Raw genomic sequence first — 20183 nt, 5'->3', positions numbered from 1 at the left:
CAGCAAAAGCCACCCGTTTTTAGCCATTTGGGGGCGGCCATTTTGCCACTTGTTGTCGACTGAAAATGACATCACAGTTGCTCAGGTAACGACCAATCACAGCTCATGTGTTTTCGGAAGCTGAGCTATGATTGGCGGTTACCTGAAACATCAGTCGCCATCAAGTGGTAAAATGGCCGCACAATTGTTTTTTTTAGAAAGCAGTCCCGTTCAGTCCAGAATCTCTAGCTAGCCACAGATGACCAAAAAAAACTACTCATGAGAAAAATTAGAAATGCCCTAGTTTGTCTTCTTTCTCTTGTTAATGTCTTGTTTTGGGGGTTTTCCCCCCTTCATACTCAGTGATTTGTTTGCCGCAGGGATGAAGTGTACTTCACAAATTGGTCTTGCATTGCCGTGTTTATCTATTCCAGATTTGTGTTTTACTCACTCTTGCGTAATATGGGGACACAAAAACATGCGCGCGATTTTAAGAAAGACAAGTAAATGAATCGACATCTGATCTCATCCTGTTACTTTAATGAAGTCATTTTCCAGATGATTCACAAAGTGCATTGTCAGTAAAAATACATTTTCATGTAAACCTTCATCAAAACCTAAACATCACTGTTTATTTATGTTTGAAAACAAAATGTTGACCTCTTTATTTTAATCATGCATACTACATGAAATATACAAGATGGTGAGACATTATGACCAACTGCATTGTTCGTTTACTGTATGTCACGGTGAACTATTGCATCACCAATGCAGGGGGGAAAAACCCAGATGTGTAATCGGTTAGCAAAAATTTAAATAAAAATAATAATAATAATTACATGCACTGTATATTGAAAATTGCAGAATAGTCCGTGGGCTCAATTGTACAATAATGTTGCTGTTGACTCAGCCATCCCAAAAATGTCTTTGTTGCTTTCTGCTCTGCCAGACAATAATGTGTTCATGGTTGTCTCTCATTCAAAGAAACAAAAACATGCCCGCGACCCCGAATAGTTTTGTGAACGGCTGATCATGGTTCGGACCAACATCATGCATGGAGTCACTCCTTGTCTAGAACCTTTTTGAAGAATGATGCTGGACATCTATTAAGTGGGGAAAAGATAATGGCGCTCAGTTGATCACGTTAGAGAGATATTTATTGTTGTGTTTTTCTACTAAAAATACAAATGGTTGTAAATAGTTATTGTTACCATGATGAAAACAAAGGACATGAGTGCATGCGTTGGGTGTTGTCAAATGTACATTAACTATACAATACCTCTATGTGTCCCATATACTTTGACAACGTTTATGCAAGAAAGAACAAGCAGTTCTGCATGTACAGTGCATATAAAAAGTCTACACACCCCTGTTCAAATGCCAGATTTTTCTGATATAAAAACATGACACCATAATATTGTTAATCGTCTCAAACCTATACCAATAACGTGACCTAAAACTTGTACAACTCAATTTATATTTTCCAATCTTTTCATGGAGGGAAGTATTAATGAAAAACAGAAATCATGTGCACACCCTCTAATTAATGGGATGTGACTGTGTTCAAAATTTACTACTCACATTTGTGAGTCAGCACCCAACTGCCACCATTTAAAGTGCCTGGGATTAACACAAAATATATTTCTTTTTATTTTATTTATTTGTTTTTGTGCCAACACTGACTGTTATTTGGAGCTGTTTATACTTCAGTCCTAAACAACTGCCATCAATGCTGCTAACCTACAGTGGAAATTCAGAAGAAAATGTGAGGTGGGAATCGAGTTCTAGGGGTGTGCCAAAAAATCGATTGTCATAAGAATCGTGATTCTCATTTAGTCTGATTCAGAATCTATTTTAAATGTCCCAAAATAGATTTTATTTAAATTATTTTATACTGTCTTGCCTTTGTCTGCGTGTGCCTTTATTTGGAGCGCTGTTCATGTTGTACCTGATTTAGCCACTGAGGGGCAGTGTGGTTCCACACGGTCTAATACACTGTTAAGTTGTAGCCACAATAGCGAATAGAAGGAAAAAGTCACAATCAAGTTATTCCAATAAAAGTTGTTTTTTTGCAGTGTGTAGCCGTTCTTTTGAGTGATAAAAGTGCCGCGAGTAGCGCGCTAATTAGCATTAGCAAGTCAGACTGAATCAAATCGCAGACCCAAAAATCGGAATTGAATCGAATCGTGAGACATTCAAAGATTCCCACCCCTAGCGAGTTCGTAGAAGGAAAGCATAAGACCTAAACTTAAAAGTTGGGACTATGACAAGAAAAGTTTGGTATTGGCTTGAGGCAGAAAGGCTAGAAACTTTTGACAGGGTTCAAATTGTTTAACAATAGTGTAGGTAGGAATTGAAAAAGGAGTTAGTCGAGAATGTCCTGGAGATGAAAAGAGTGTCAGATCAAGTGATGGCTGGAAACCTGGACGAGACTCAAGATTCAAACTTTGAGTGTTAGACAGATGTTCAAACACGCTCCCCCGAGCTTTCTTTGTTTACTGTTATGTACAGTAGGTGAAACGTTTTTTGTGTGTTCTCGTGCTAACGTGCCCTTAATAGAGTTTTCTCAAGAAAAGCAAATTATTTGATGTCTGTTTAATGGTCTAAATGTCAAACGACTGTAGAACGTGGCAAAATTCCTTATGAGTGTTCAACCGAGCAGAAATGAGCTCCCACTGCTCCCCTATCAAGTCAGCTTGCTGAGTCATCCAACTTGTTATGCTGCCGTCTTGAGTTTACATCCAGTCTAGATCTTCTCTTTTCTAGTGACTTTCTGCATGAGAGCTTTGGCATGAAAATGTATTTGTATTAATGTAGAAATGATAAAACATGGGAAAATGGATGCAACATTTTGTCATAAGTAGATCAAATCTATCTTACCGGAGTTGGAGGGCGACAAAATCAAAAGCAGTGTTAAGTAAAGTCACTAAAGATTTTCACCTCAGCATCTACTTATTAATACAGTGCTTCTCAATTACTTTCCGTTATCAATTCTCCTCGCGCACTCTCACAATGAGTCACTGCCACCTACTGTAATGGATGTGCAATTACACTTTATTCTAGTACGGCAAAAATGAATGAATAAATAAATAAATAAATAAATAAATAAAATGTTCCCTGAAGTCACATGCACCCCCCCTCCCCCACACACACCACCCCTATGAATGTAAGTGTGGAAGGTTGTCCGTCTCTCTTCGTGACCTATGATTGATTGGCGACCAGTCAAGGGTGTCAACGGCCTCTCGTCCAAGTCAGCCGGGATAGGCTCCGGATCCCCACAGCATCCCTGAGCATGATACGTGACATAAAAAAAAAATGGATGGGCAATTGGATTAAATAGAACATGCCGTAAAATGCACATACTGTAACCGTACAGTACAGTATCCTCACAGAGCTTTCCTAAAATACTAATTTAAAGTAAAATGCCTGCACTTTAACATTTTACTCCTATTTTATGACCCACTATAACAATAAATATCATTAAGTGCTACTCACATTTCTTTGAGTGTTGGTTGGATGAGGACTCTCCTTCCTCACAAGATAGGTTCAATGTCCCCATAACTCACTTGTATCCATTGTGGCCCATGCTCTCTTCTTTGTAGAATCCAAATGGCTGAAAGTTCTACACAACACTGACATGACTTGACACTGAGACTTGAAAGGGTCATGGACCATCTGACCTTTGAATAATCACAAAGCCACTGTAGGAGGTCGATTGTGCACTTGTGCATTTATCTGAACTAAAGGAGGGGTGAACTATTAATAGATGGTAGAGTAGGGTTCGTGCCTGTGGAGCTGCCTGGTTGCTCAGAGGGCTGCAACAAATAGTGTGTAATACAAACAAACCCTTTTGATCAACTCAGTAAGAAATGCATGGAACAAGTCAATCTCGTTTCTTTTGTCATTATTTAGCAAGTAATGCTACTGCTCGATTCACTTCACTCCTCCACTGAATTCCTCTTCTCCGACATGTCATATCATGTTCCGTCATCGAACCTGCCTTACTTATTCCTCCACTTTGAAGAGATTATTTGGGCACATTCTGCCAGTCGCGCGCATGTGTTGAACTCATCATCCCTCCATTTCCTTTTACTGCCAGCTCGTTTTGGTCTTTGACGCAAGCTTGGTTTTGTTCTGTTCTGCAAACTCGCCTAAGACTAAAATCAAGACGACAAGTTCAACTCCACTCTAATGGGCTCCGCGGGAAGGTTTCTCTCTCGTTTACACTAAGTGAGGGGGAGATGGACGATAAAACAATATCGGAAGTTGAGGATCCGAGAACAAGTAACAGTTTATCATGCTGCAGAGAGCTGACAGGATGATGGCAGATTTTACACAGTTTAAAATCAACTGAGATCAAATGCACGGCATGTAGCCATGCTATGTGTAGTCCATTTACATTAGACTATATGAAAATGATGCAGAAAAGTGCTTAATATTGAGTGGTATTGTTGCATGACTTATACAGTACTGACTACTGACATATTTTCCTGGTTTAGTTTATTTTCAAAAACGTTTGTTAAGAGTTGACTGGTCGACTTCATTCACGACAGGCAGCAGTCATAACTCCTGTGGCCACTAGAGGCCCTCATAAACTGAGCTAAAAAGACTCCATGAACTGAGGCAGAGGATTCCGTTTAGGAGGAAAGACGTGGATGGATGGATGGATGGATGGATGGATGGATGGATGGATGGATGGATGGATGGGTTTATCCTTTGTTGCTGTTATTTTAGACAGACCTAAAATTGACATCTAATTGTTTGTCTATCTGCCTTGGTCTTTAATTGTGTTGACTGCGTTAATAAAATCAAAAGTCAAAATCAGATTTTGTTTACATTACTTCTTGGAGATGTATATACAATTTGAAATTGGTTTTGATGATGCTCCCATACTGCGGTATAAAGCATGACTGAATGAAAGCCAGCTTGACTTGCATCGCAGAATAAAATAGAGCTAACTGAACATGGACTGGGAGTGAAGCCAAAACTGCAGCTCTTGGATTATGCTTTTCGAGAGTTTTTTAAAATAATATATATTGTGTTTACATTTGAGATGATCAAAGGGTTTGATTTAAATCAGTGGTGTCCAAACTATGGCCCGGGGGCCATTTGCGGCCCAACGTCCAGTTTCAAGCGGCCCTCAGCGGCCCTTTAGTAAAAAAATCAAAAAACAAACATTTTAACAATCCTATTGGGTGCTGGTGTTGGTAAAGGACTAATGAATTTTACTTATAGCACTTGTTTAGATATAGACAAAAAGTATTTACACATTAAAAAAAAAAAGTAACAAAATGTGTATTTTTTGCCTCTGCCTCTGATTGGGAACGTATCACATTAATAATAAACCAAGATCCTCAAGTGAACACTGCGTTAAAAAGTGTCATCTTATTACCGTTTTTTTTATTGTTGTTTTTTTGCTGAATGTGGATATTAGCTCAGGGCAGGGGCGGATCTATTGTAGTGTTATACGGGGCTGTGGGCCACCCCAAAATCATAAACATTCCCCAACTGATCCCAAGCCACTTTAACAGGCTTTGCTCAATTTTTTAGTGTATTTAATAAAATCAGACATTGTCAAAGTGGCCCTTGCGTCCTTTAATTTTTCTGTATGCATTACCTGAAAGGAAAACGTTTGGACACCCCTGTTTTAAATGTTTGTCAAAAGAGAACCTTGTGTGACATTTGCTGTAGCCCAAACTGAGCTTTTCTAACATGCATATATCTACACAACACTTTTTTTGGGGGGTCCTCGGAATCATTGTATTCATTTGTCACTGTGGGGAAATAAAAGTAAGGCTGTTGTTTCTCATTCTAGCAAAAATATAAATTATATTCAGAATGTACAAGAGCCCCGTCCTGGCAAATCCTTGTTCCGCCATCCCATCTTGTCAGAAGGCACAGGCACAAACAACAGCCACCACCACAATGTTGCCGATGGTTGCCAGGACAGCAATCCACAGCCAAATTGTGTCACTGGATACTTTGCCATCATCTTCCGACTCTGAGGGTCGGGAGTAGCCAGCGTTGAGGTTGGAAGTGGACGTCTGCAAGGACGTGTTGCCATTATAGGGAGAATCCATGAAGGCACCGCCCACAGCCGGGAAATGCTGTCGGGACAAAAGGGGGCGGGGATTGTAATAAGTTCATCGTCGTAACATTTAATGTTATACATTTGCGACAATTCGGCTCTGTGGGGGCGCTAGTTGACCTATACGGTAATAAGAACAACATGATTGAACAAAAACAAGCTCTGTCGATTGGATTCGAACCTCACAGCTGTGTTGGGCTCTGGATAGCCCGACTGTACAGTAAACAGCATTCCACATCTCAGTGGGTTTGATGCTCAAAGGATGAACAAAGGCTGCCAAATGCCTTCTTCACGCACAAACTGGCAAAGAAAGCCACTGAGAGGAACTAGCGAGGCAGGAAATGAATCTCAGTTTTTGCTTAGCTGGGTGTGCAATTGTGCATGTTCATAGGGACGGTAATACACAGTAGCCAGTCAACCAGTCAAGAAAGAGGAGAGACATTGTTGATATTTAATAACCCAAATCATGCGCGCGCGCGCACACAATTCAAATCTAAGACAAGACACCTCCAATAGATTTACTTGCGCAGCTCGCAGCTCTTCACTGTGGAATGAGGCTTGCAAAGAGGTGTTGAGTAATGCTTATCTTTTTTTTAACAGTCTCCGCAAAAAGACAAGAAGACAAGCACAATCTGTTTGCAATGCATAACACATGGCAACAGTCTGTTCAGTGACCATGAATAACTCCAGCTGACTTGGGACGACCGATTTTGACCCTTTGACTTTCAAAAAACTAATTCAAAATCAGTCCCATGACTATTATGAAAGTCAAATCTGGATTTACTTGGTTTGGGTACAAGGACACTGGGAAATTAGAAATTTAACTGGGAGATATTTCTGACAGTAGTCGGCAGTCAGAATGTGAGTGGAGTCATTATTTGTTTGTGTACAAACATGAGCAGTGTTCACTTGAGTTGAGTTGCCGCTTTGAGCTCTCGTGAGTTCACTTTTACGCGCAACCTCAGACTTGAGGGGAAATGGAAGACAGCAACGTGGAGTGTTTGACTTTGCACCTATTGTATTTTCTGTCTTAAAATTTGTCAATGTCAATGACTGGAACGCTGAGTGGTACAGATTGTGACTTACAGTATGTCCATTTCACATTTACACAGGGGTACATTAGGAATCAAATTCTGTCTTACATCAATTACAGTCTTCACTAATGTACACACAGGGTACAAACATAATATATGCAGATAGTTGTGCAGAACAGAATCTGCGCCTTTCCACAAACTTTCATAATCTGTGTTTTTGAAACTGAGAGACACTTCTTGGGCACTGAATAATGTAAAGGGCTACCAGTTTGGGATACACTTCTAATCGAATTACTGTTAAATACTTGTATTTGTCATTGTTAATAATTACCGGTATTCATATACACAGCAAAAAGTGGGGTGTTAAAATTTCAGGGTTATTTGATTTTAACTCATTCACTGCCATTGACGGCTACAGATGTCAACAATTCATTTGAACTATATCTGTTTCACCTTTTTTTCCACTTTTGTTAACAAGAGTATAAAAACCTAGAAAAAAATTGATTGTACATTTAGAACAGATATAAAATTTGTGATTACTCTTGAGTTAACTAGTGAAGTCATGTGATTAATTACAATTCAAAATTGTAATCGCCTGATGCCCGTAATAAAAAAAAAAATATATATATATAAAAAAATTAGGGGCGTCAGACGATTTTGTTTTTTAAATTAGAATTAATCGCATGACTTCAATAGTTAACTCATGATTAATCACAAATGTTATATCTGTTCTAAATAAATAATATTTTTTCCAGGTTTTCATACTCTTGTTAACAAAAGTGGAAAAAAAGTGAAACTAATAGCAATAGTTCAAATTATTTTTTTACGTCTATAGCCGTCAATGGCAGTTAATGAGTTAACTTCTGAAGTATAATTTTAACATTTTCAGAGTTAAATGGTGTCCAGAGTAGATGTCAGTTTACAGAGATGATAACCTAAATTAGATTAACTCTGCATGGACGTAATTAAACTCCACCTTCACACCTGCAATTTTCTAGTATGAGAGAGCCGAGTCAGTGCCATTTTCTTCCTCCTCGCTTATCACGGAGAAACACAAACATTAATAAAAAAAAAAACACACACACTTAGGTGTTGAATTAGCACTGCCGTTGTTGCTGTGTATGTGAAGAAGACACTTCTCATTTTAATGATTACTAACAATATTTATCAGCAATGACATAAAACAGATAATTATCAATATGATTTTCAAATGGTCCCATCACTGGGGAGATCCCAGTGGATAGGTTTCATGGAATTACCCCAGTGATATCATATTAGGGTTTTGACATGCATGATTTTACACACCTTCCTAATTATAATATATATATATATATATATATATATATATATATATATATATATATATATATATATATATATATATATATATATATATATATTAGGGGTGTGAGAAAAAATCTATTCGGCAATATATCGCGATATTACAGCGCACAATTCTCGAATCGATTCGATATGCGACTGAATTGATTTTTAAACATCAATTTTTGATGGGAATATTCAACAAAACGTCTTACTTAGGGTTAGGATTCACACATTAAGCATGGAAGAATGTTATATTAATGGAACATTAAGCCTTAATATTTTATTTCAGTGCTGTTCAAACCTGAAACACTGCAACCTGTTTGTTAAATGCAGTGGGGCTCAGTTAAAAGCCTGAATTTTCAGATAAATAAATACATTTTCATACAAATCTTACAGTGTACATGTACAAGTTTACTAATAAGTATTTTCTAAATTTGAGTGAATTTTTTTTTATAGAGTTGTATTGGGATTAATCGATATTGAATCGAATCGTGACCTATGAATCGTGATACGAATCGAGTCGCCAGGTACTAGGCAATTCACACCCCTATATATATGTATATATATATATATGTGCATGTGTTCTTTAACTCTTCTTTCATGAGAAAAAAAAAACTATTTCAGTGGTTAAGATAACGGCACCATTATTTATAAGAGTAAATCAAGAGCTCTCCCACATCTGCTGCTTATTATTTATATTTAATTCAAACTGTCTCCGAGGATTTATCACGTTCGAAGCATGGGTTTCGGAAGAGAGACCACAACCTCAAAGCTCAAATGTCATTTGACAACAGTACACTACCAAACATATCAACTGCCACAGTGCAGATGTGAATCCAAATGTTTCCTAGCAAAGACAGCACTGAACTTTTTCACTCTCATTAAAACGTCTCGGCCTTGGGGCTGTGTCTCTTCCTAAAGGAAAACAGAGCCGACATGGCATCAACAAAAGCAGAAGCGAGAGCAACAGTGTGAGCATACTGTAGCTCATGTGCATCCATTTTCAAATGAGGCAGATGAGGAAGCAGGAGCCTTTCTTAGAAAACACGTAAGACTGGTCACCTGCCAATCAGGGCAGATAAATGCAGAGCAGCATTTGCAATCACATGCGCACCTGCAGTCACTGAGTGGGATTCAACCTCAAGCAAGTACAAACTCGCTTCAAACCAAAACATGAGGAGACTGAGCTATTATTTGAGCCTGTTTGTTACCTTGTGTTGTGACATGTACAATATAGTGATGGGAAAATGAAGCTTCATGAAGCACTTGTGATATTTTTTGACTCCCCTAGATGGTTCTCTTGGTTTAAATATAAAGGCTAGTGCAAAGGAAATTTATTACATTTCCACTGCATCTTTCAACTAAGAGTGCCATCTAGAGGAGTCAAAAAATATTACAGGTGCTTCATGAAGCTTCATTTTCCCATCACTAGTACAATGACAATAGAGTTGAATATAATACAATCTGATTTTATAATGATGCCTATCCGATGGCGGAGCTACAGGGCCACCACACATCGAGGGGAAAACTTGGATACTGCTGTGACTTTCCTGCAATTTTCACATGGATCCTTAGATCTAGTGATGGGAAAATGAAGCTTCATGAAGCACTTGTAATATTTTTTGACTCCTCTAGATGGCACTCATGGTTGAAAGATGCAGTGGAAATGTAATCAATTTCCTTTGCACTAGCCTTTACATTTAAACCAAGAGCACCATCTAGGGGAGTCAAAAAATATCACAAGTGCTTCATGAAGCTTCATTTTCCCATCACTACTTAGATCTCTTGAGCGTCTGCCACAATTCAACTATGTTAACTATAAAGAATTTAAAGAACAAAAAAAGAACATTTGATTACAATGTCAATCAAAAATTGTTACTTCCATGCCATAGCAAGCAAAAAACATGGCTGTCATTGTTACATGAACTAAAATATATCTAGAACTGTGTGGTTCAGTGGTAGAGTGGTCAACCCAGAGGTCGGGGGTTCGATACCATGTCATTATGACCATGTTAAAGTACCCATGAGCAAGATACTGAACCCTCAGTTCCTCCTGATGCTGCATCATGGGTAGTTGAACGTAAAGCCCATTGCGGGCTTTTTTTTAAGGTGGAAAAGTGCAACACAAATGATTTACCATAATACAAGCAGTAATGAACGGGCCATCTTCACGGTATGCAAAATGGTGTCACGTCTGATTGGCTGTTAGCTAGTAAATGCAAATCAGTGCATGAGATAGAGATAGACTACAAGAACAACAATGGCATTATCTAGTAGATTAAGTTTAGCGCCACAAGGGCCAACTGTTAATAAAAGCAGGGAATGATTCAGGAATGAGCTCATCAGACCGGAGAGCCCAAATTGTAATTGTTTGGACATGCAGAGGAGGGACAGTGGATATATCTAAGGGGAAATGGATGGATTTGATGAGGGAAGACTTGCTGATAAGAGAGAAGGGGGAGAGATGCAAGAAGATGATTCGCTGTAGCAACCCCAGAATAGGGTTAGAATAAGAAAATAAAAACTCCGTAAAAGCTCTGTATTTGTGTTTATTTGTACATTTCGCTCGTAAGTTACTTCCTCGTTTGAGGTAACAATTCAAATGTGCAGTTTTGATTACGGTGTGCCATATTCAATCTCCCTATCTATATATATTTTTTTTTTTACAGCTTATCTCGTTCTGTTGACAAAGCTGAACTGGAGACTAGAGATGCCAGTCATGGGACATCAGACACGAATTTGAAAAGAAAACCCATGCAACCCCGTGGACATCCAAAATCCAAACAGAAATGCCTGAGACCAGATTTGAACGTTTTGCTAAGCTCTTCTATAACAATGCAACATTTATCCAGAATTTGGTGGTGTATTTGGGCCACTAACTAATTGACTGACTTATAGAGTGATTTGCAAACAACTGTAAATAACAAGGATCATATTTCATCTTTGCACTGAAGTTAAGTAATTAGTCTTCGGCATAATTGCTTCATGACTATATGTTTTGGCATCAAGAGAACGGGCCAATACAAACTGTTTGGGAAAGGGCAAGAGGATAATTAGAGGGGCAGGAAATGTGCCAGGGAATATTATTAGCCAATAATAATATATAACAGTAAATAATCTTTGGGGGAAAATAAATCCTTGTCCACCTCGCTCAGATTCTGTCTTCCTGTGTCCCAATCAAATTCACCAAAATCACATTAGATCAGCAGTCTACCTAGCATGGACTGGCAAATTCCCAAACAGCCGCAGCGACGCTCACCCCTGCACGAAAAATCCGGATACACCTGCATTCCGAAAATAGAGCCCGGAATTGTGAGATCAAAAGTTGACCCGTGAATTTCAGTGTTAATATCAGCGAGACTCTCTTCTCCCGCCGTCCATGCAAATGCAATTAGACATTCATAGCACTTGGACCAAAGCCTTAATTTTCTTACATCTGCCTCTTTTTTGCTCAGGGGATCTTTATGCACCAATGTTTCTCATACTTCTTTACACTTTCCATTGTCTGTTTTCCACACTTGAGTCACGTATGTCATACTGAAGCACATCTAATGAGCAGAGGGAACACACACACATACACACTGCGCTAGATGGAGGGGCGACAAGCTGTTCATTCACAATAAAGTTAGAGTTACATAAGACTCTTGAAACATTTTATGGGATACATATGGGATTTTTTTCCCTCCCAAATCCTACCTCGTTTGTAATGTACTGCATATTTATGTATTCATTTTTAATCAGATTGTTTCTGTTTGATTTAATATTCTAATTTCTTGAAATAGTGTATATTGAGTTTTAATTTGCTAAAAAAAAAAAAAAAGTTATAAGTTATAAAAAGTACAATTGTAACATTGTGTTACCATGTGGTGAATCTATATAATAAATGATTTTCACTTTTTAAATTAAGCTACTGAAATAAGTTTTCCACAATATCATCCCCAAAAAAAATTCTGTCTACTTTGCATCCACAATTGCAGATCACAGATCACAATTGGCAAATCTAAATCAACTAAGCGTGATATGAACAGCTTACATACACAAATAATACAATAATAAGTACAGTATTCCGATGCTGCATCATGAAGGGCTTTAATGTGAATCATTTCAGTTACTATAGCCATATTGATGTTTTATTGTTTTGTATAGGAATGAGCAATTTTAAGATTAATTTACCTTTTAATACCTAAAGACAAGGGGTGCACCGATCGATCGGCCTGCCGATTTATCGGACCCGATTTCCTTCATTTTGGCCGATCCCTTAAAGATAAACTGATCTTTTCCACCAATCTCATCTCCCTCAGCCATTGTCCTGTTCTGCTGAGATGACTAATAGGATTTTTATTTTTTATTTGAGAGAACTACTTCATGTGCAGTTAAAACAACCTATTTGCATTATTTCACCGATATTGTTCAATGTTTTCCAATGAAACAAGATTGGAACACTAAAAGCTATATGATGCTTGTAATGAAAAAAATCGGATCGGTGATAGGCCAGGAAATTGTGATCGGTGCACCCCTACTATAGACCCAATATTCACTACTTAAAACATATTTTGTTCAGTATAGCAAGTGCATAAATATAGGCCTACTTTGTCATCTTGATGAAAAAATAAGAATGCACTTTACTATTTTTAGTTTTTCTTGTAAAACATCCAGTAAATGTGAAAATCCATAACAATAATTCTAATAATTATGAACTTTCTGTGATAGCTGTTCTGCAGACTCGTTTATTAGCAGATGTGGCATACATTGGTAAGAAATTGGTAAAACAACCTGTAATTATTATTTATTGAACTGATTAATTGGTCATTTAATTGTGTAATTAGTTGCTTTTAGATTAATATTTACAATGTTATCTATATTTTAATTGAGATTAAAACACAGTTGTACTATTGAGTAATTAAATTACAATATATGGACATGTATTGATTATCCTGTATTTTTTTTTGTTTTTTTGTTTTGTTTAACGTATATCCTTACATATTCATCATACATGAATGGGACGACAACAACAACAAAACTTAGGTTCTCCAAACAATACAACCGAACTCTGCCATACATCACTTCATCTTTTCTTCTAGCAGCCAGACCAATTTACACAATGATGGTGACACCAGCCGCTGCTGTCGCACAGCGTGCACATTCGCTAACACGGCCAGTCAGTTAAGGACATTCAAAGGGAGGATGTTCACTGAGACGTTAGCAGTCGGCATAAAAGTATAATTGTACAAAGGAAATTATGTAAGTGTGGAAAATCTTTTTGGTGCTGATGCTGAAACTTAGCTTAGCATAGCTGTATCATAAAAACACCAACATCATACACTTGAATAAACCTATACACAAATATTCCATTTGTGTCAGACATTAACAATATAGCTCTTATTCATCCGTTAAGTAGCCTATAAGCCATAAATTGCTACACAACCACTAAAAATCAATAGGACAGTATGAAAACTTCTGTTTAGCGTCGGGAAATAGAGTCCCATTTTTTTTTATCAGGTTAAAGTGCAACAAAAACATGATCAAAAGGAGAGGGAAGATCGAGCATGCCAAGTAAAAGCAAAGTTGTACCTTCACGGGTCTGTGAAGTAAAAATAAAATAAGATCCTCACTGTCCTCCTGCTCCACACTGACTGAGACGGAGAGCACACACAGAGCGAAACATCACTTTAATGAGAAGTTGTTAAGGAGGGAGGACGAGAGAGCACGAGCGAGAGAGGGAGAAAGCGGAAAGAGAGAGAGAGAGAGAGAGAGAGAGAGAGAGAGAGAGAGAGAGAGAGAGAGAGAGAGAGAGAGAGAGAGAGAGAGAGAGAGAGAGAGAGAGAGAGAGAGAGACAAGATGACCATGCACTCTCTGAGGACAAAGTGTGTGGACCGAGCTCCTGCAATGTGTGTGTGCATGCGTGCGTTGATGGGTACAGGTTGTGCTTTGTGATATAAAGCCAGGACATAAAAGTGAGTTGAAAAGTTGCGGCTGTCTCAGGTGTGTCCACCTGAACAGATGATAACCCCCCCCCCCACACACACACACACACACACACAGGTGAGACCTAAAAGCAATGCCAGAGAGGAATGCACCTGATTGAACAAAGGGAATAAAAGAAGGATGAAAGAGAAGACAAGAGTGAGGTGGAGGTAAAGATATAAGGTGGGACAGGGATGTCTAAACTACGGTGTGGGGGCCATCTGCGGCCCGCCATACACTTTTTGGCGGCCCGTGGAATATGCTAAACATAATTTTTGACATGGCCACAATGCTTTTTTTTTTTAAGAGGGCAGATTAAACTCACATCACAAAAATTATTCTTAAGTGTGGTCAGTTTACGACAGATTGATCTTGTTGTGGTTCAGAATGTTGAGTTGGGATTCAGCTGCTGCTCAGTGGAGAGGCGGATCTATTATAGTGGTGGTACACAGGGATCACCCCAAAACCTAAAAAATTCATCCGGAACTATTTGCCTTATGACCTTTAGCAGTAGCAGTTTTCCAAAAATAACTACATTATATCAACAATGTGTAATTGCTTCAATGATTTTATTAAATAAGTTAAAGTAAAAAAAAATTAAAAATACAAAATCAAGGCCCTTGCCTCTTTGTATGAGGTCCTCAGAAGAAAAAGTTTGGACACCCCCTGAAGTCATGGCTGGACTGGCACAAAAAAAATCGTCCCTGGCATTTTGACCCGGCCCAGCCCAACTCTTGTCTAACATGTAGTTCTGCCGCTGATGTATATTGGTGAGTTTTCCGTTTTCTATCTATATTCGAAATGGATTAACGGACTAGTCCCTCTAAATTGTGGGCCAGTCTCTTGGGGTAAAATGTAGGAAAAGAACAAAAAAATAAAAAGCACTGCATTGGCCACAAAAGTGTCCGACCCACCGGACATCTGCCCTGTTTGTCAGATGGCCAGTCCAGCCCTGCCTGAGGTCGGAGGATGAACTCATGATGGAATAAACACTGTGATAAACAAATGAAATGTGATGCATCAATGAATTTTGAGCGTCCGCCATTCGACAATTGTCAACAATCGGGACACCTTTCCATCAACCCGTCAACGTTATTTTAACTGGGCTTCTCTCATGACAGCTTTTTTTTTTTTTTTTTGCACCGACAGTAAATGACATGTCAATCATCAGTCCGTCAAACGTGAATCTGTTATTTTAACCACGCTTTCGTCATGCTAAAATACATTTTGTCGCCACTATTTTCCGCTTGACATTGTCTGTTATGTTACTATTCTTTCCCTCGCCAACACGCGGTCCTAACTGCCGGGGATTCAATACTTTCCCTTTTTCAGCTGTTCAACAACCTGCCTGTTGTAAAACGGCACACCAAAGGACCCCTAAGCTATCTAGCAAGGAACCTGATGTAAAATAAGCATATTTAATTGTTTGCTGCAGGAAAAAAAAAAGAGTGGATCGGCTGCAGTCCCACGAAGAGGAAGTACTGCACGTCGTGTGTCCGTCTTTGACAGTCTGAGATGGTCCATTGGTACTGACATTCCATGAGGGTACGAAGCTGGCGTGAGAATGCCAAGATTATGAGCCTCCCTCGAAGTTAGGTGATGATCAGATGACGGGTTGAGGTAGGAAGATGAAATGATGATGGTATGGAGGTCGGACTGGATGAGATCAATTAGTAATGAAAAAAGATCATTAGGAGAGGATAGAGTTGAAGGATGAACAGATGAATGAAGGGGGGATGAGAATGAGTGGGTGAGAGGGTGACAGAAATTAAGTGGAAGGGATGAACGGCTGATCGGGCGAGGTAGAGATAAATTAGCAGGCGAGATGAAGATTGGGAAATGAAGGGGTTGTGGAGTGAGGGTTGAGGATGAAGGCAGAGATGTTTTGGAAGGATGACAGGATGATGGGATGGAGATACAGATTAGACATGGGTATCAAGAGATGATGGGATTGTGGAATTGGTGGGAGAAGGAAAGGACGGAAGTGAGGAGGAGGTTGAACAAATGATGGGATGTATGTGGTGATGAGGTAGGAGGAAGTGCATGTAAAGGAGGAGGTAAAAATTGCATGAGGTAGGAGGCTGAGCGGATGGGATGGACGTAAAGAGGAGGTGGAAGGATGACGGGGATAGGATAGATGTCAAATTGAATGAGAATGAGCTCGTACTATAAATAGAGTTGGTATAATAAAACGAAAGGATGATGTTGAGTTTGGCCCACCATTTCAAGCCTTTTCCCCGTTTTCACCGTGGCTCGTTCCTTCGTGGGATTTGTTACATCACACTTTTAAGCCATACCTCTCTGCTTCTAGCCTGCACCCGAACCTCACTGTGACTTCATCTCCTCTTCTCTATCGCCATGTCACATGTAAATCATTCCGTTTTGCTTTCATTATCTTGTCTAGATCTAGAAACTACTCGTTATCACATTAGAGATGGCACCCTTTTCAAAAGTTGTTGACTTTGTTGAACAAGCAGCGTGTTTGCATGCACGTGGTCATCGTTGTGTCGGTAAAATAATTATGACTTAAGCTTTCAATTTTGATGAATCCACTCGTCCAAACATGGACAGCTTAACTGCTGGTTCCGAGCCAGATGTATAACAAAAAGAAATGCTATTTTGTACTATTAATATGTTGTTTTTGATAATACATTTTTCAATGCATGTATAAAAGATCTACTATCCTAACTTAACAACAGAGTTTAAATGATCATTTGTTTTTTCCAGTGCAAAAGGGCTCTTGCATAAAAATTTAAACCATTCAAGGACGGCACTGAACAAGAAACCAACATTAAGGCTGGTGTCTGTGGATCTCACTCTGCTTCGTCTGTTCTTCCTTCCTTTCCTCAGTCTCTCCTTTGGTCTCTTGAGGTCTCCCTGATTTTTTTGATTTGTTGGAATTTATATGTTTCTGGGGTTGGTGAAGAACTCTGGTTGGTGGCCCGGTGGGTGGTGTCTGGTCGGTGCTGGATTTCACTTTCCTTTGTTTTCTTTGGTCCTTCCTCGGGTCTCCTGACGGCGGTGTTCGGTTTAGGTGAACGGTATGGGATTTTTTTAAATAGGTTTTTGGTGAACTAACGAATACACGCATGCACGCACACACGCACATACACATACACATACTCACCCACATACAAAAAAATTAAATATTTTTTTTATTTTTTAAAGAGCAATGATGATGACATTACCGAATGAACAATACTGAGCTCTTTAAAAACATAAAAAGAAAATAAACCAACATTAAGTGCAAAAACTCATTTTGTGCAATTTTGGGGGGGACAAAAATCAACTCACTCAAATTTTTTATATTATAGAGGTATTGTTTTTGTCCTGAATATAAATCCAAATCCGCAAAAAAATTACTAAACTATACTCAGGCAGTATAAGACCCAATGTAAGCGCATCTAAATCTGCCATCAAGTGGTGAATGGTGACATTACAACTTAAAACGACAGTCAAGCCATAGATTCACTTATGTGCTTTTTTTCCTCTCTCAATATTTTTCATTTTTGGATTCTTACCAGTTGTTCCAAAAAGAATTCCCCAATTTCCCTGTTTTCTGACGAAAGGGTACATTGAAAGTTTATCAGCATTTTTTGGGAAAATTGGGGGTGTTTATTTATTTATTTTTTTTATTTGTCCAACAAACCATTATCTGAATATCTTATTTATTTATTTATTTAATGAATCACAGGGCAACTCGGTGTGGTTGGGTATATCCGATTCCACATCACTTGAACCATGTACTGTAAATCTATCCAAAGTCATTTGCTGGATAATAAAGAGATTCATTTAAGAAGTCCTCATAACTTTAAAAGGTCAGTAACTATAAGCATCTTTTTGTCCCTGGCGCTTTCCATGTGTAATGTAATCCAACAACAACGTGAATCCAGTCTCTTCTGGTTTGCTGCATGCATCCTGCAATCTCTCAAGCCATCGCTCTCATCCCGATTGGATGCATTCAGCACATCCTGGAACAGCATGCAATGCTGCGTGACTTGTTGGGATTAAAGTGAAACATGGCTTCAATCCTCAAAATCTCATGATGAAGAAATCCTTGCCTCAAGAACACAATACAATTTTCAGACGTCATGAATGACAATTCCAGGATTAGGCTGCCAGAGTGTGAGTGAGTGACCTGTGCGTGGAGCGTGATATTTGTGCAGCTAGCGAGTTATCCATACACAGGTGAGAAGAAAAAAAAAACATTGCAAGTGTGAGTGTGTGCGCGCGCGTGCATGTGTGATGGCTTACAAAGTTACATAATGTTCTCGTAAGTTAAGAGGGGATTCAGAAACCGGCCGAGGTGATCCCCGGAGCATACACAGCACAAAATAGATCGCCACACATAATGTATGCAGCAGCAACACACATCAATATCATTGTTGGAAATAAATCACTGCCTTTAGTTCATTCATTTATCATTATATACTTGCTTGAGAAGTTTTATTTCATTCTTATATTATCACTTGCTCATATATGCCCACCTTATACACATTGTGTTGAAATGTTAAGAAAGAAAGAAAGAAAAAGAGAGAGGGAGAGAGAGAGAGAAAGAAAGAAAGAAAGAAAGAAAGAAAGAGAGAGAGAGAGGGAGAGAAAGAAAGAAAGAAAGAAAGAAAGGAAAAAGAAAGAAAGAAAAAGAGAGAGAGAAAGAAAAAAGAGAGAAAGAAAGAAAGAGAGAGAAAGATAAAGAAAGAAATAATGAAAGAAAAAGAGAGAGAGAGAGAAAGAAAGAAAGAAAAAAGAAAGAGAGAGAGAGATAAAGAGAGAGAGAAAGAAAGAAAGAAAGAAAGAAAAAAAGAAAGAAAATAAGAAAGATTTCCATTGTTTTAGGACTGTAAATGGGATTCTCTGTCTGCTGATAAAAATGAAAAGAAGAAAAAAGAAAGGGTGAATAAACAGCCCGGCCGCAGCCAGCTGTTCCTCTTCCCTCTAAAACATCTGTCGGGGTAGGAAAAAGACAGAAAGAAAGAGGAGATGAAGAGAAACAAAGGGTTGAGGATACGGCAGTACAATAATGAATGTGCAATTTACTGGACACTTCATTAGGTACACCTGAGTACCTCATCTCAAATGATATCCAGTCAGGAGCTTCATCCAAAAATTCTGCCTCCAGAGTTGGTCACAAAATTTATTTTTAAGTGTAGTGCACATATGAGGTAGAATCAAAATATTGAAAATACTTCAGTTTGTCATATTAAAACGAAGCAATGTTTTTTTATTTTATTACATGGCTCTTAAGTAATGAGGTGATTGGGTTAACCTACAATAAGGCTTGTACACTCAATTGCTCTAGACGTCATTATTTTACACACAACTTAAAGTTACGGTTTGTTAAAAAACTCTGAAAAAAAAGAAAGAATAAATAAATATAAATACGACACACAATCAACTGCTGGTAACACAAATACATATGATAAGTATTAACGTCTCTATAACTTCATTAAATGCAAGAAAATATATGCAAAACTGGTAGATATAACACACCCGGAACTCACACTGGCAAAGTGTTGCCACGTTCCATTTTTGGGACAATATATTTACAGATGTGTCCCGCAATTTAGAGCTGGCCCGCAAATAGCGAAAATCTGCGTATAATAGATGACAATTGTTTTTAATATACCGTGATTTTATTGATCCGGCCCACTTGGCAAAATGTGATATATTAATATGAGTTTGACACCCCTGCTGCTCTATACTCATTATGTTGATGATTTTTCACAATAACTGTTAGTGATTTATTTAACTTGTTCACTGCCATTGACGGATTTAGACGTCAAAAAATAATTTG

At 38.4% G+C, this 20183-nt stretch overlaps 1 protein-coding gene across 2 annotated transcripts in view; it reads right to left on the bottom strand.

Moving 5' to 3' along the window:
• Positions 1-497: 497 nt before the first annotated feature.
• Positions 498-20183, bottom strand: part of LOC147170828 (uncharacterized protein C14orf132) — a 28779-nt gene continuing 9093 nt past the window's right edge. Inside the window, exons 2-3 of one of the 2 annotated variants that reach the window (XM_086081574.1) lie at positions 3475-6086; positions 498-3265 (exon numbers count right to left, since the gene is read on the bottom strand). In XM_086081574.1, the coding sequence (XP_085937700.1) occupies positions 5868-6086 (219 nt within the window). In that variant the 3' untranslated portion in view covers positions 498-3265; positions 3475-5867. Of the gene's footprint in view, positions 3266-3474; positions 6087-13995; positions 14146-20183 lie in introns of those variants that run through there. The other variant, XR_015095659.1, reaches the window with a different exon arrangement.

This window comes from Leptonotus elevatus, chromosome 7 (assembly GCF_054856555.1).
Source record: "Leptonotus elevatus isolate MCC_2025b chromosome 7, RoL_Lele_1.0, whole genome shotgun sequence".
Classification (NCBI taxonomy): domain Eukaryota; kingdom Metazoa; phylum Chordata; class Actinopteri; order Syngnathiformes; family Syngnathidae; genus Leptonotus; species Leptonotus elevatus.
This window is presented reverse-complemented; position numbering and strand designations above follow the sequence as displayed.